We start from the raw sequence: 14,249 nt of genomic DNA, 5'->3' as shown, positions 1-14,249 counted from the left end.
TTCTCTGAGGCCTCCGCCTGTGGTGCCCTGCCCTGTGAATCCTAAGCTTTGGCCAAGGCCTCCGCCTGTGGTGCCCTGCCCTGTGAATCCTAGGCTTTGGCCGAGCGGGTCTGTTCTCATGGGTAACTTGGCTGAGCACCCGAGCCCGCTTCTATGGCCCCCATTTATCTGTTGTTCCTCCAGCCCCGTTACGTTCTGGGGAGAGTGTGAGTGCTGAACCTTTCCCACATTCTCTTGCCTCATATGTCTTTCTTAAAACCCCGGTACTGTCATTTAAGGTTTCAGATGAGGGGGAATAGATGCATGTGGCCATATTTTTAAGTTATATCTGATTACTTTAAATACCAAAGCTTACATCCATTTCTCCACTCACTTAGATTAATTCCAGCTTGTTTTTTTTTTCAACATTTGCCAGAACAAAATAAAACTGCAATGTTTTCAGAAAGATCATTACACTTCTAAGTCAACCCGACTGCTAAAAAAATTATGTATTTTTAGACAGGCCAACTGCCAGGAAAAAAGAAAAAAAATCCCCCATAGGATTAACATTTGGAAACTTGTCTTTGATGAATGGGTCTAGCCTCCCTGTGTGCTAGGTGACCGAACAGACGGGTTTTGTGAGGGTCTAGGGCAGTGATTCTTAACATTCCTAATGCTGCAGTCCTTCAATATGGTTCCTCACGTTGTGGTGACCCCAACCATAAAATTATTTTCATTGCTATATCATAACTGGTTTTTCTACTGTTATGAATTATAATGTAAATATCTAATATGGAGGATATCTGATATGCAACCCCTGGGGGTCGCCACCTAAAGGTTGAGAACCACTGGTGTGGGGTGTGGTTTTAGCCTCTTGGCTACAGTATGAGGGTACACGATTTAAAACAGCATCCATGGGTTTGAAAAACTAGGCATTAGTGCAGCCCCAGTGCAAACCCAAACACGATGGGTTTATCTTGAATGCCAGGGTTTTTGAAAGGCATATTTCTGTTAGAAGTTAGAATTTCATGGTGTATGTAGCTACATATGTTGATGGTGTTTTGACACTTCTCAGATCTTTATTTTCTTTTCCACTTGTTGATAGAGCGGCTCATTGGAAGCCCCCTGCTGATTTAATTAGCAAATGCCAATTAGAATTACAGCTGGGTAGAGTTTGGTACAAGTGTGAAGCAATTGATCTCTTGGGAATGAAAATGTTTTGCTTTCATACTCTCCAGGGAAAACATACTTATAGCTGACTTCACAGTGCTCTGAAAATACATTACGTGGTAATGTGTGCTGCTAAGCTCACTTCGGCTTCTGGCCGTTCTCATCTTTTTGTGGCTGCAGACCATGGATGGTTCTCGCTGGATTCCTGGTCTTAACTGTTACCCACCCTCACTGAGCCTTCGTCTGTCTGCACATGGCCTCAGACATGTGTGCTGTAGCGTGCCAGTGCCCGTGTTGGGTGACTCACAACCGCGTGCAGCTTCAGCTCTGGGGCATGTGACACCCTCTTCTAGCACCCCCATGTCCTGTACTCATTTGTACACCCCCCCCCCCCCACACACACGGATACACACAATTAAAAATAAAAATAAAATCATAAGAAACAAAACAAGGAGATCTCACAGAATGAGTGCTGTTCAAAAATGATTTCTGTACTTTTCTGTGTACGGTCAGTCAGCACTCTGGCCTCAGGATCAGAATCCTCCTTCACCCTCAGCCGTGGGTGCTGAGGAGCGCCTCCACCCCTGTGCATGCTCTGTTAGCCAGGGCGCAGGGGAGAGGCAGGAAGGTGCAGCGTGGGAGCTTCAGCGCTGTAAATGCAGGGATCATCTGTGATGCTTCATTTTCTCACACGCTGCACCATTTGTTTCTGTAATATAGAAAAGCAGGGAGCGGGCTGAATATTAAATGCACGCTTGGCATTAAGAAGTGGGATTTATTACGGAATCTTCAAGTCAGTGAGATTCATGCTGAGGAGCCGAGTCGGGTGAATGAGTGAGTGGCTGGAGATTAAGCAGGGTGAAGGAATTCTCTAGTCATTGGTCATCAAGGATGGACTGGCTGGGTTATGAACCACGTTCTGTTTTATGAAATACAACATAGGAATACAGGACTCCTATGTAGAACTTAAAGATGTTCATGACATGCAATAGGCTGGTCTTGGCCCATTTTTAGAATATGGGGCATTTACTTGTTCACCTGCTTTGATAGCATTGATCCACTTCCCTGTCTGACATTCCTTTCTTTGGTTTTTGTGTTCTTAGAAAACCATATGTACTTATTTGAAGGTAAAGATTATTCTAAAGAGCCCAGTAAGGAAGACAGAAAGTCGTTTGAACAGCTGGTGAATCTTCAGAAAACTCTTCTAGAGAAAACGAGTCACGGGGGCCGGTCGCTCCGCAATAAAGACAGCGTAAGCGACATTGCCTTTCTATAAACCATAAACTCCGGGGCCACTTTGTTCTCTGAGGATGGGTTGTTAAGAAACAGGAGTGTGTTGACTGAATATAATAAGTGACTGACTTTTGTATAAAAACTGAAGTGTTCTAAAAGCATTGGTCAAGCCAGGGAGGGCCGAGAGATGGCTCACTGCTTAGGAGCCATTACTGTTCTCAGGAGGTCCCAGGTTCCTAGCACCTACATGGCTGCTCACATTCTTGTGTAACCCCAGTTCTGGGGAATCCAACACTGTCTTCTGGCCTCTGTAGGCTCCTGCGCACACACACACAGACACACACACACACACACAGACACACACACACGTATATATGCAAGTAAAGCACTTATACACATAAAATATAAAATAAATATTTTGTTTCTTTTTTCTTTTCTTTCTTTCTTTCTTTTTTTTTTTTTTGAGACAGGGTTTCTCTATAGCTTTGGAGCCTGTCCTGGAACTAGCTCTTATAGACCAGGCTGGTCTCAAACTCACAGAGATCCACCTGCCTCTGCCTCCCAAGTACTGGGATTAAAGGCGTGTGCCACCACCGCCCAGCTAAAATAAATCTCTAAAAGACATTAAGGACTGACAAGATGTTTCAGTAGGGAAAAGCACTTGCTATGCAAGCCTGACAACCTGAGTTTGATTCCTAGAACCTGTGGTAGTAGGGGCAGAACTGACTCCCAACGGTTGTCCTCTGACCCCCACACTTATGCCATGACTGTTTCTCTCTCTGTCTCTCTGTCTCTCTGTCTCTTTCATACACATACATACACACAAAGTGACAAATAAAATAAAAACTTATTTAAAAACATTAAGAAATTGAGCATAGTGGTGCATGCCGATAATCCCAGCACTTGGAACTGGAGGCAGGAGGATCAGGAGTTCAAGACCAGACTAGCTCCATAGCAAGTTCAAGGCTAGCCTGGGCTACATGAGACCCTGTCTCCAAACATACATTAAGAAGTGAGTATATGGCTTCATGCAAGTAAAAGCAGCTCGCGGTCCTCTTAAGCTGCCCCTGTAGGGATCGCGTTGTTACAAGAAAATAGCATATCTGCTATTGGCATTCATTATAGTTAAGAGGATGGCAGTCATAAATGACACATGATGTTCCAGTGCCTGGCACTTCATATATGTTGTCTAGAGCTGTCACTAGGTACCGAGGCTGCTGGAACTGACCTGTTTCAAAGGGAATCGTGTGATGCATTTGTAGAAAGAGTTGCGTTAAAACTTTAAACTAAAACCAGCTTCCTACAGACTATGACTTCGATCTAAAAAGAAAGGTTAGCTGGAAATACTTGTTCCTCATGAAATGACTGACTGCCTCAGCAATGCATTGACTGAGTTTAGTGGCCAGTAGCCATGGTGCCTGTGAGGGGTCATGTGAACCGGTAAATTACAGCGACTTACTGTCAGTGCCCACCACACAGGAGGAAAGGCGGTGTGGAGATGTTTTGTTCCCCTTGCTTCTGCACAGAGTGCTTCAGAGGAAGCTTGCAGAGAAGCAGGCAGGCCGTGACCTTGCTGACTGTGAGTCTTTGCCTTCCTAAGGTTCTTATCCCTGGCCTGGCAGAAGGGCCCACCAAAAGGAAAAAGATCCTGAGCCCAGAAGAGCTGGAAGAGAGACGGAAGAAAAGACAGGAAGCAGCAGCCAAGAGGAAGAGACTAATGGAGGAGAGGAAGAAGGAAAAGGAGGAGGCTGAGCACAGGAAGAAGTGTGTCCACATTATACCAGGCTGGGGTCCCTGCTGCTGGTGGGGGCATCTTGTGTAGTGAGCCCACATCTGACCTGGTTTTAAAGCCAGAAACCCGTGACCACTCCGGCAGTTCTTATGGTAGTCAGAGTGTATTTGTAAAGATTAAATTTTTACGTTTAGTCCTCTGTGCCAAGGTAATGGTGCATTGCGTTAAACAAGAATTTAATTATTTACCTATTTGTTTATTTTGTGTGTGTCAAAAACTACAGCGCATACACATGGAGAGGTCAGAGAACAACTTGCAGGAGCCCCTTCTCTCCCTTCACCCTGTGGGTTCCTGGGATTGAACTCGGGTTCTCGGGCTCTGAGGCAAACACCTTTACCTGCTGAGCCCTCTCTCTGGCCCTGGACCGGGAATTTAGAAAGGTTTTGTTGTAGCTGTGTGGTGAGGAATCCTTTAGTTGAGCAGCCCCTTCCGGATGTGTTCTTACAAACAGGCTCCTTGTAAGAGTAGCAGGGTAGCAGTTAGGCCAGTCACTAAAACTCACTTGTTTACACATAAGTAGAAAACTTGGGTGGGGACTGGGAGATGCCATTCACAGTTCCACTTGTCTCTGCCTGTGAATAGATGGCCCCATGGGATCATTAATTGCTTCCCTTTCTGGTCTGATGAAGGATGGCCTGGTGGGAATCCAACAGTTACCAGTCCCCCTGCCTGCCCTCGGAGGACAGCGAGCCTGAGGACCTTGAGGACAGAGAAGATGAGACTTCCGGCGAGCTGGATGATGAAGACCTAGACTCAACCTCCATCAAGTATGTCAGTGGTGACGTCACCCACCCACAGGCTGGCGCGGAGGATGCTGTCATTGTGCATTGTGTAGGTACGAAAGTGGGACCCTGGAAAGGTAAGGTCAGAAGTGACCTACGAGTGATGATCCCAGGGCAGCACTGTATGGTCAAGGGGCGTGGCTTTTAGCTGTGAGATTTGACTCTGTCCTTTACTGGCTTGAATTATCCAACCTCTTTGGGCCGAAACTTCCTTACTCCGTATGGGCTCTTGGTATCAGCTTTATCCTCTGCATAGCATATTTAAGAGGGTGAAATGAGGTGACATTTGGAAAATAAATACATTCTCTGAGGAAAAGCAAAAATTCCAAGTGTGTCCCCCTTGTGATCGTCACACTAACTCCCCTTGGCTGGAATCCTCCTTCGTCTGCGGCCACCCGAGTGCCATGCAGGCGTCTGCTTCTCAGGGTGCTCTTCCCGGTCCCTAGGCAAAACGCTCGCCATCGTTTCTGTCTTATCCTATCCCGTTCTCCCTCGCCGTGCATTTTGCCACCTGACACGATAACATATATTTGTTTATTTGACTATCTCAGTGCATTAGAAAATTAGCTTCCTGGAGCAGGGACTTTTGTTATTGTTGCTCACTGGTATGAGCCTGGTACTTAGACCAGGGCTTGGCATGCAAGATACATGAGCCAATATGTGTAGAATAAATGAGTATAAAAACAAGGTTTAACCAGCAGTGCTGGTTCCAGCTTGAATTGAGTCCTACGTTTCCTCCTCCTTACTATGTACGGGTGTGTGTGCATGGGCCTCCCGGCGCCCACTCCACTGCGTCTGTCTCCTCTGTAATCGCCGCCCCGCGTCTCACCTCCAGTAGGTCTCGACACGCTGGAGCTTCTGCTCTCACGGAGCGCTTTACTTTTGAGACTCCTGTTCTGACTCTTTCTGGCACAATGGCCAAGTATACCTTCTGGAATATTTCTAGAAGATTAGATTTCCTTCCCTAAGAAGTCGTTCTCCCACAAGCCTGTCTTGTGTGCCTTTGGACTGGACTTGCCTCCTGTCAACGAAAGCTTTCTCTCTCTCATCAGATGATTCTGGCCGCTGGGGCAGAGGGGGCTTGTTCACGGCTCTGGAGGCACGATCAGCCGAACCAAGAAAAATCTATGAGCTGGCTGGGAAAATGAAAGGTAAGAAGCGAAGAGATGAGAGGGTCAAGGACAGCATAGGACAAGAGAGGACTCTCAAAACGCTGCGTTGGATGGGTCAGCAAGCCCTGCAGGATAGAGAAGAGCTGGCTGGGGCCTGGCTTCTGCTGTCATTGTAACTCTGAGGCAGATCTCCCTCGGTGTTCATAATCCGCATGCATAATTTGTGGCTGGCATTTTCCCCACCTTCTTTGGGGCTATAATAAGGAAAGTGGATTCAAGTTGTCTCTTTGTCACATCCGCCATTCCCAGCGCCCGATGACTGGAGGATCTAGGCAGTTCCTGCACAGTTCTGCACAGCCCCAGACAGCCAGCCCAGGGTGGAGCTGTTGTCCCAGGGGAAGAGGGAAGTTTAGCCTCATTGTGAGACCATCCGGGAATAGTCTTCTGGATTGGGAGAACAGTGTAGCAGGACTGCGGGTGTTTTAGGATGCCTTAAAAGATTCGGGCATGGGAGATATTTATCATTTTTGTTTTTTTTATCATTTTTGTTTGAACAAAATATTCAGATTGCTCTGTGAAGCCAAGCACTAAATTGGCCCATTTGTCTAGAGCATCAGCTTGATTTGATTTGGTGGTAGGGAGATATACGGATAGAAACAGTAGAGTGCAGCGTGTGAGTGATTTAAGACAAACAGGAGACTCCTAAGGCATCTCCAGCTCAGAGCGCAGCACCGCTATGGCCACAGGGGCACTAGGCTGGTAATGTGTGAGGGCCACTGAGTTTAGAAAATGCAGGAAGGCCGTAGCTGAATCCTAAGCCAAGATGAGGACAGGTCGGGAGACGGAAAACAGCCATGAGAAATTCAGAGGGCGAGGGAGTGCTAAACCCGATTGGAACAAGCCATGGTGACCCACGCCTAAAGTCCTGGCACTGGGGGAGGAAGACAGGAGGATTGCAGCAAGTTCAGGATAGCTACAGAGTGAAATTATATTTCAAAAAGCAAGAAAGTAGTAAAAATGTGATTGGATTTAGACAATGAACACATAAGGAAGATTGAGAATAGCCCTTCGGTGAAGTTTAATGATCCTTTGTCTCAATTTAAAACCTCAGACTTGAGTTTGGGAGGTGTCCTTTTGTTTCCCATTGATGATAAAGAATCAAGAGAGAAAGGACAAGATTTGGTAAGTAAAAACCTGTCACATATCAGAACGAAGGCTTCCCTTGAAAGCCTCTGTCCACCCCTCAAGTGCTCACTGCCCAGTCTCTGTTGTGGCGCAGTAGCTTGTTAGGGCTGCCACAGACTGGGTGTCTTCAGCCTTGGAACCACATTGCAAGTGTTGCTGGAGACTTCATGACCACAAGGGGCAATAGTGGGTTTGGCTTCTCTAAGTGGCTTTTCTTCTCAGCTTGTGCATGACCAGCCACTCTCTCTCCGTGTCTTCACAGTCTGTCATCTGGGGGTGCATATCCTTGATGCCTTTCATTGTGTGTGTGTGTGTGTGTGTGTGTGTGTGTGTGTGTATACCCATGCAAGTGCATGTGTGTGTGCATGTGGAGGCCAGAGATCAACCTCCTGTGTGTCTCGGGCCACTGGCCTGGTTCGCTTCAGACTGGATCTCTGTCCTGGGTCTCACCAGTAAGCCCTGGGATCCAGCTATCTTCAGCGCCCCTATTTGGGATCGCAAGTGCATGCCACTACACCCAGCTTTTTATGTGGGTTCAGGTCTGTGTACTTGAACCCAAGCACTTTCTGTCCTGAGCCATCTTCCTTGTCTTTCAAGGAAGTTTTCCTCAGCCTCCAAAGTTTCCTCTTAAAAGTACGAGTATAAACTTGGATTAATACCCAACCTCATTTTAACTTAATCTCATAAAGACTGTCCATATGTAGTCACAACTTAGGTTCCAAGGGTTTGGCATTTCAACATAGCAGTTGGGGAAGGGACACAATCCATCCTCAACAGACAGGTAGGTCAGGCCACTTCTGCAGGTCTTTTCCAGTACCTCAAAACACTGCCTTGCTCTTTCCGTGGCCTAAACAGCAGGCCCTTCATGTACAGGCATATTTTTTTTTAATCATTTGTGTCAGTTTAATTTTTATACATTCTTAACTTTATTTTGTGCTATGCGAGTGTGCTTGCCTGTACACGTGTGTGCTGGGTGAGAGGACAACTGGCAGGTGTCTGTTTTCTCTCCTCCATGGGGGTCCTGGAGATCAAACTCGGGGTGTAGGCTTGGCAGCCAGCCCCCTCTGTTTCTTTTTATCATCAATACTCCACACAGTGCTGGCTCATAGAATATGCCTGAAAACATTTTCTGAGTAGAATAAGAAAATATGATGCAAGATTCTAGAGCTTCATCATTTGTGTTTATACGAAAATTTGTGTGAAGGATTATACTTTCTAGCCGGCAGCATGCAGGAAGCAACCCACACGTCCCCTGCTTTGCATCTTAAAGATTTCCTGCGTGCCTGTCGTTTGGAGTATCTGTAGTGAGTTTTATTTATTTTTTTTTTTTTTACCACATCTACCTGATTGTATCTGAGGCCCAAATCCATATTTGGATTTTGAGCCAGACCACTGCTGACTTAGAAAAAGCGTTAGAAACTGAGGCCTAGAGAAGCTCGTGCTCAAAGACCTGGCGGTCGGTGTGGCTAACACCGAAGTGTTTTCTGCTTCCTCACTCCACGATCCCTAAAACACTGCACAGAGTGTCTGTGCGTAAGGAACAGAGTCAAGTGACTCAAACTGGTGGCTGCAAGGGTGGCAGTGGCAGGATACTTGCTTAGCTTGCACTGGGCTCTAGGTTTGATCCCCAGGGCTGCTAAAGAAAGCAGGGTGCTCGCAGTGTACAGCAGCATGCCCTGGTGGGACCCCGTTGCTTTGACCTCAGCAGTTCCCTTGAGGACCTCTAGGGGACTTGGGGACACTGTCTTCCTAGGCTGTTAGGATGGGATGACTCTTGGCCTGGGGGTGTGGAGTTGCTGAGCACCAGCTAGAGGGCTGGAATGTAGGATGCCTGTCTTGAAATCAGCTGAGATTCGGAGCAGTCCTCTTTTCCCTGGAGAGCATCTAGGAACGTCTGTGTCTCCTCCCTGGCCAGCTCACTTGCTGGCAGTGTGGCTGCCTTGTGCCACGTCAGTTCTTTACCGGTTGTTCTTTCTAGTTGGCCTTGATTGTGGCTCAGCACCGCGATAGCTCCAATGTCCTGTCTGGCATTAAGATGGTGGCCCTAGAAGATGGCCTCAAGAAGTTATTTTTAGCAGCAAAGAAAAAGAAAGGTGAGCCTTTCCTCTGTGCCCAGGATGAGAAAAATTTCTGTCCAGATGTATGCTGTGTCTTTTGAAGGGAAGCAGTAAATGCTAAGAGTCCCCTTTGTTTTGCGTGGTAAAAGCAGGCCTCGCCCACATCACTTTGTGCCCACGTAGCCCCTTGTGTACTGTGCCATCCAATGGTCATCGCTCTCATTGTACAGATTGGGAGGCGGTCCTCTGCTTCCCTGTCACACACTGTAACTGACAGTTCTTTTTTGCAAGACTCTAGTCTGTCCAAGCCTAGTGTACCTCAGGGTTTGTGGAATTTCTTGACTTTTTGGAGACTTTATGCTTGTTTTAATTTGATTCACCCACCAGTCACAATCTGTCCATCATCATATCTGCTCACTTCTGGAACCCGTGGGCTCTTGTCTCCCACAGAAAAGCTTACTTTTCCCTCGTTTGTTCCCTCCCCAGAACGTTTTTGACATTGTAATTATATACTTTGCATGAAGACGTCAATAATTATTCTCTTCTGTATGTAATTTTCACTGATTATCATAATCTTTTCAATAGCGAGTGTTCATCTTCCACGCATCGGACACGCTACAAAGGGTTTTAACTGGTACGGTACTGAAAGACTTATTCGGAAACATTTGGCTGCAAGAGGCATCCCAACTTACATGTATCCTTTGTGGTCTGAATAGTGTGCTCTCCAGCCGAGTAGGAGAACTGTGTGTGTTTCCCGACACTGCTGTTAGACCGAGGCTAAGTCTTGTGTGGTGTTCCTCTCTCAGACACAACTAAGAATCACTTTCTAGCTTGTATAATCCAGACTATACGCCCAAGATGCCTAGAAGTAGATTAAGGTAAGGCTCAGCAGACAAAGATGCTCACTGCCAAGTCTGATGGCCTAAGCTCAGTCCCCAGAATCCACACGGAAGGAAGGAGGAAACCGACTCCTGCAAGTTACCTTCTGACTTGTGAGTGCAAATGTGCGCACACACACACGAGCACACACATACACATGCACACACATACACACACGCACACACATGCACACACATATACACACATAAATACATTTAATAAGAATTTATCTTTACAAAAGGATATATGGAAGCTGGGTGCGGGGGTGCACACCTTTCATCCTAGCACTCAGGAGGCAGAGGCAGGTGGGTCTCTGAGTCCCAGGCCATTGTGATCTACAGAGTGAGTTCCAGGACAGCCAGGCCACACAGAGAAACCCTGTCTTGAGCAATAGATGGTGATGGTGATAACGGGAGAGCTCACTGAACAACCGTTTGATAACATACTGTCTTGTCACTTCTCTCGAGACCCTTCAGGTCTGTGGTGGAGGCCGGGCCCTAAGAACTTCATTCTGTTCACTACAATAGGTTAACTTAAACAAGTACATTTTTTTAGAGCCTTTTTGAGGTATTCTTCTTTGTGTTTTGTTTAAATTATGGGTTCTGGGGATTGACCCTGGGTCTCAGGCATGCTGGGAAAGCACACTCCACTGGGCTACACCCTACTCCTTCGTGGAGCACACTTAAGAGACACTGAAATCCACTGTGAGCTTAATTTACATTACATTTAATTTACATTTACATTTGCTAGGCTGATTTTTTTCCAAGACCTGGCTTTAAAAATCAGCATTTTTGAGCTGTAACTGCATCTAGAAGGGCTAGGAGCAGCTGATTTAGCCTCCAGGCTCTCTATAGAGAAGCTGCATCTTTTGACTTCAGTCCTCACTGAACTATGTGTGCGCCATGTGGTCTCTGAAGCATTTATGGCCCTATAAAACTTTAATAAAGAAGTCACATTTTATGTGCTTGCATAATGTCAAGAATCTTAGTACATCACATAACAATGACAGTACAAGTTCTAACAATAGTATAAGTCTTTCTAATGTGAAGAAAAGCCATTAAGATGCAGGACCTGTAGAGTGTTTTGCAGTGCTTACCTGAAAACCAGAACTGGTAAAGTTAAGAGTGATGAGCTGTCTTCCTTAAGCATCTTTGCAGATACTACTTTCCTAGAAGTAAGGCTGCTGCCTGCCATTCACAGTCTGCATCCCCCTCCGCAGCACCGCTGGTTCCTTAGCAACTAGCCCAGCATCAGCATTGGATCCTGTTTTCAGCGACCGGCTAGAAAATCTGTGCCCCAGAGTGACTGTTAGTTTTCAGGGAAAAGGCCGTCTTTGGCTGGAACCTCAGGGATAGTCTTCATGGAATCGAATTTTGTTCCCCTGGAATTGTTACTGCGATCCAGTCTCTGTAATACGGAAATGCATAGCTTATCTGGGGAAGCCCTCTGACTTCAGATTGCATAGATTGTATAAAAATAAATTTCTTGTCATTAATAGTTCCATTGTTTGTTTGTTTCCCCCGAGTCTAGTTTTCTGACCTGCCAGCAGACTACAGAAAGAAGGACTGGCTGTGTGATTAAGGAGCACTCAGTGATGACAGGACAGGGAGGCCCTGGGGGAAGAAGCATCTCAGTCAGCTCCTGCCTTCAAAGATAACACTGGGGCTGAGGACAGGCTCCTCATCCACACCAAAGGAATTCCCCTGCCCTTCTTTACTCAGTCTAGGGATCTTGAAGAAAGCCTAAGGGACTGGAGAGATGGCTGGGTGGTTAAGAACACTGACTGCTCTTTCAGAAGACTGGGGTTTCATTCCCAGAACCTACCTGATGTCTCACATTTGTCTGTAACTCCAGTTCCAGGGGAGCCAATTTCCCTTTTCTAACCTCTGCGGGCACCAAGCACATGTGAGGTGTGTGCAGACATAATATTTGGGCAAAATATCCATACACATAAAACAACAATTGTAAAAGTAGCATAAGTTAAGGCAATTACTAAAGGAGTACCTTACACAGAAGAAAAGGACACACGAAAGGAATACCATACACAGAAGAAAAGGACAGCTTCATGCATGAGAACATAGAAAAGAGTATACAGCACATGAGAAGAATGACCAGAAGACAGATGGGAAGAAATCACATCCAACACAGCCAATCGGAAAGCCCCCAGTACTAGCAGGAGCAGAACAACTACCAAGAAGCCAGATAACCTGAACAAGCAACATGAGGACCATCAGTTACCACAATCCTCTCTCAATTGTAACCTTGAATACAAACACCCTTAACCCACAAAAGATACTAACTGGATTGGAAAAAACTAAATCCAATGACTATCCTCAAGGCTAAACTTAGAAAATACACAAATACTTAGAGATTGAACAATCCGCTTTTGAATGAACAGTGAGTGGGTCGTTGAAGAAATTGAGAGAATTTTGAAAATTACTGAAAATCAAACGAACACATGATCTACCAGAACTGGGATGTAGCCAAGTCAGTCCCAAGAGAGAAGTTTATAGCTATAAGATGATTAGAGAGATTTCAAACAACCTAGTGATATACCGCAGGCTCTAGTAGCGATTACTGCAGAAATGAATGAAACAGAATAAATGCATTAGAATTAATCAAAGAGCTGTTACTTTGAAAATTAAATGAGTGACAGACCCAGAGCTAAACTAACCAAAAAAAAAAAAAAAAAAAAAAAAAAAAAAAAAAAAAAAAAAAAAAAGAGGAGACCAAAATGAATAAATTTAGAAGTGAAAGGGGAATTGTGGGCTTGGGAAATGGCTCAGTGAGTGCTTGTTCTCCAAACGTGAGAACCTGAGCTCAGATCCTTAGCAGCCAGGCAGAATGGCAGAGACAGCTGAACATGCTAGTACCTAGGGTGTGGAGACAAGCAGATCCAGAGAGCTCTGCAGCCAACCCATCTAGCTCAGAATGCTTAGCATCATTGAGAAACCCTGTCTCAAGGAGGCTACTCAGTGCCCTGCTCTGACCTTCATGTGCGCGTGCACACACCTTTACACTCACACACTTTGCTAAGATTTCTTCCCAGGGGAGAGTAAACAATGTCTAACCTTCCCCCTAAGGTTCCAGTAACAAACAGGTACAGTTACATTCTGGGAAACTAGTGAGTCTATTGAGTTTACAGGGCATAGGAATATACCTAACCAAGGAGGGGAAATACCTCTATAATGAGAACATTAAGACACCGAAAAAAGAAAGTGAAGGAGACACTAGATCAGTGGTTCTCAACACGGGGGTCGCAGCCCCTTTAGGGATCACATATTAAATATCCTGCATATCAGATATTTTCTTTATGATGCATAATAGTCACAAAATTATGCAGTAGTAGTGAAATAACTGTATGGTTGGGGGTCACTACGGCATGAGGACCTGTATTAAAGAGCTGTAGCATTAGGAAGATTGAGGACACTGCTCTAGATCATGCAGAGAACTTCCATGCTCCTGGATTGGCAGAATTAGCATTGTGAAAATGGCTCTACTACCCAAACTTATCTATAGAGTCAATGTAATCCTTACCAAAAATCTAATGGCATTCCTCACATTAGAGAAAACAGTTCTAGAGTTCTTATGGAACTAGAGCCATACCAATCTTGGGCAGAAAGAACAGTGCCAAAGGTGTCATAAGAACTGATGTCAGACTGGACTTAGCAGGTTGTTGTGACTCGTGTGTTTAATCCCAGTACTTAGGAGGCAGAGGCAGACAATGTGTGAGTCTACTGGCTACATAACAAGTTCCAGGCCAACCAGGGCTGCCTAGTAAGACCATGTCTCAAAAACAAACAACAAGCAAACAACAAAACCATGCTATAGAGTCATAGTATAGAGATAATTAATATAGGCTGGAATAATGCAGACATGTATAACTTGGTAAATGGAACATAATCAAGAAAATAAATACCCAGAAAGAACCCCACATAGCTATGGCCACCTAATTTTTTTTGACAAAATTGCCAAAGCATGCTGGAAACAAGACAGCCTATTAAATAAACGGTGCTTGGAAAAAGACTGTAGTTACACACGCGGAAAAGTGAGTTTGTAT

The 14,249-nt window shown here is 45.4% G+C and overlaps 1 protein-coding gene across 2 annotated transcripts in view; it reads left to right on the top strand.

The window, feature by feature from the left end:
• Chd1l (chromodomain helicase DNA binding protein 1 like) overlaps nucleotides 1-11,686 on the top strand; it is a 52,223-nt gene extending 40,537 nt beyond the window's left edge. For both annotated transcript variants that reach the window (XM_038311580.2, XM_038311579.2), the window contains exons 16-23: nucleotides 2,253-2,401; nucleotides 3,983-4,146; nucleotides 4,804-5,009; nucleotides 6,009-6,107; nucleotides 7,180-7,250; nucleotides 9,232-9,346; nucleotides 9,896-10,004; nucleotides 11,347-11,686. In XM_038311580.2, the coding sequence (XP_038167508.1) occupies nucleotides 2,253-2,401; nucleotides 3,983-4,146; nucleotides 4,804-5,009; nucleotides 6,009-6,107; nucleotides 7,180-7,250; nucleotides 9,232-9,346; nucleotides 9,896-10,004; nucleotides 11,347-11,425 (992 nt within the window). In that variant the 3' untranslated portion in view covers nucleotides 11,426-11,686. The remainder of the gene's footprint in view (nucleotides 1-2,252; nucleotides 2,402-3,982; nucleotides 4,147-4,803; nucleotides 5,010-6,008; nucleotides 6,108-7,179; nucleotides 7,251-9,231; nucleotides 9,347-9,895; nucleotides 10,005-11,346) is intronic.
• The last annotated feature ends 2,563 nt before the right edge of the window (nucleotides 11,687-14,249 follow it).

This window comes from Arvicola amphibius, chromosome 14, assembly GCF_903992535.2.
Source record: "Arvicola amphibius chromosome 14, mArvAmp1.2, whole genome shotgun sequence".
Taxonomy (NCBI): Eukaryota; Metazoa; Chordata; class Mammalia; order Rodentia; family Cricetidae; genus Arvicola; species Arvicola amphibius.
Note: the sequence above shows the minus strand (reverse complement) of the source record. Positions and strands in the feature narration are given on the sequence as shown.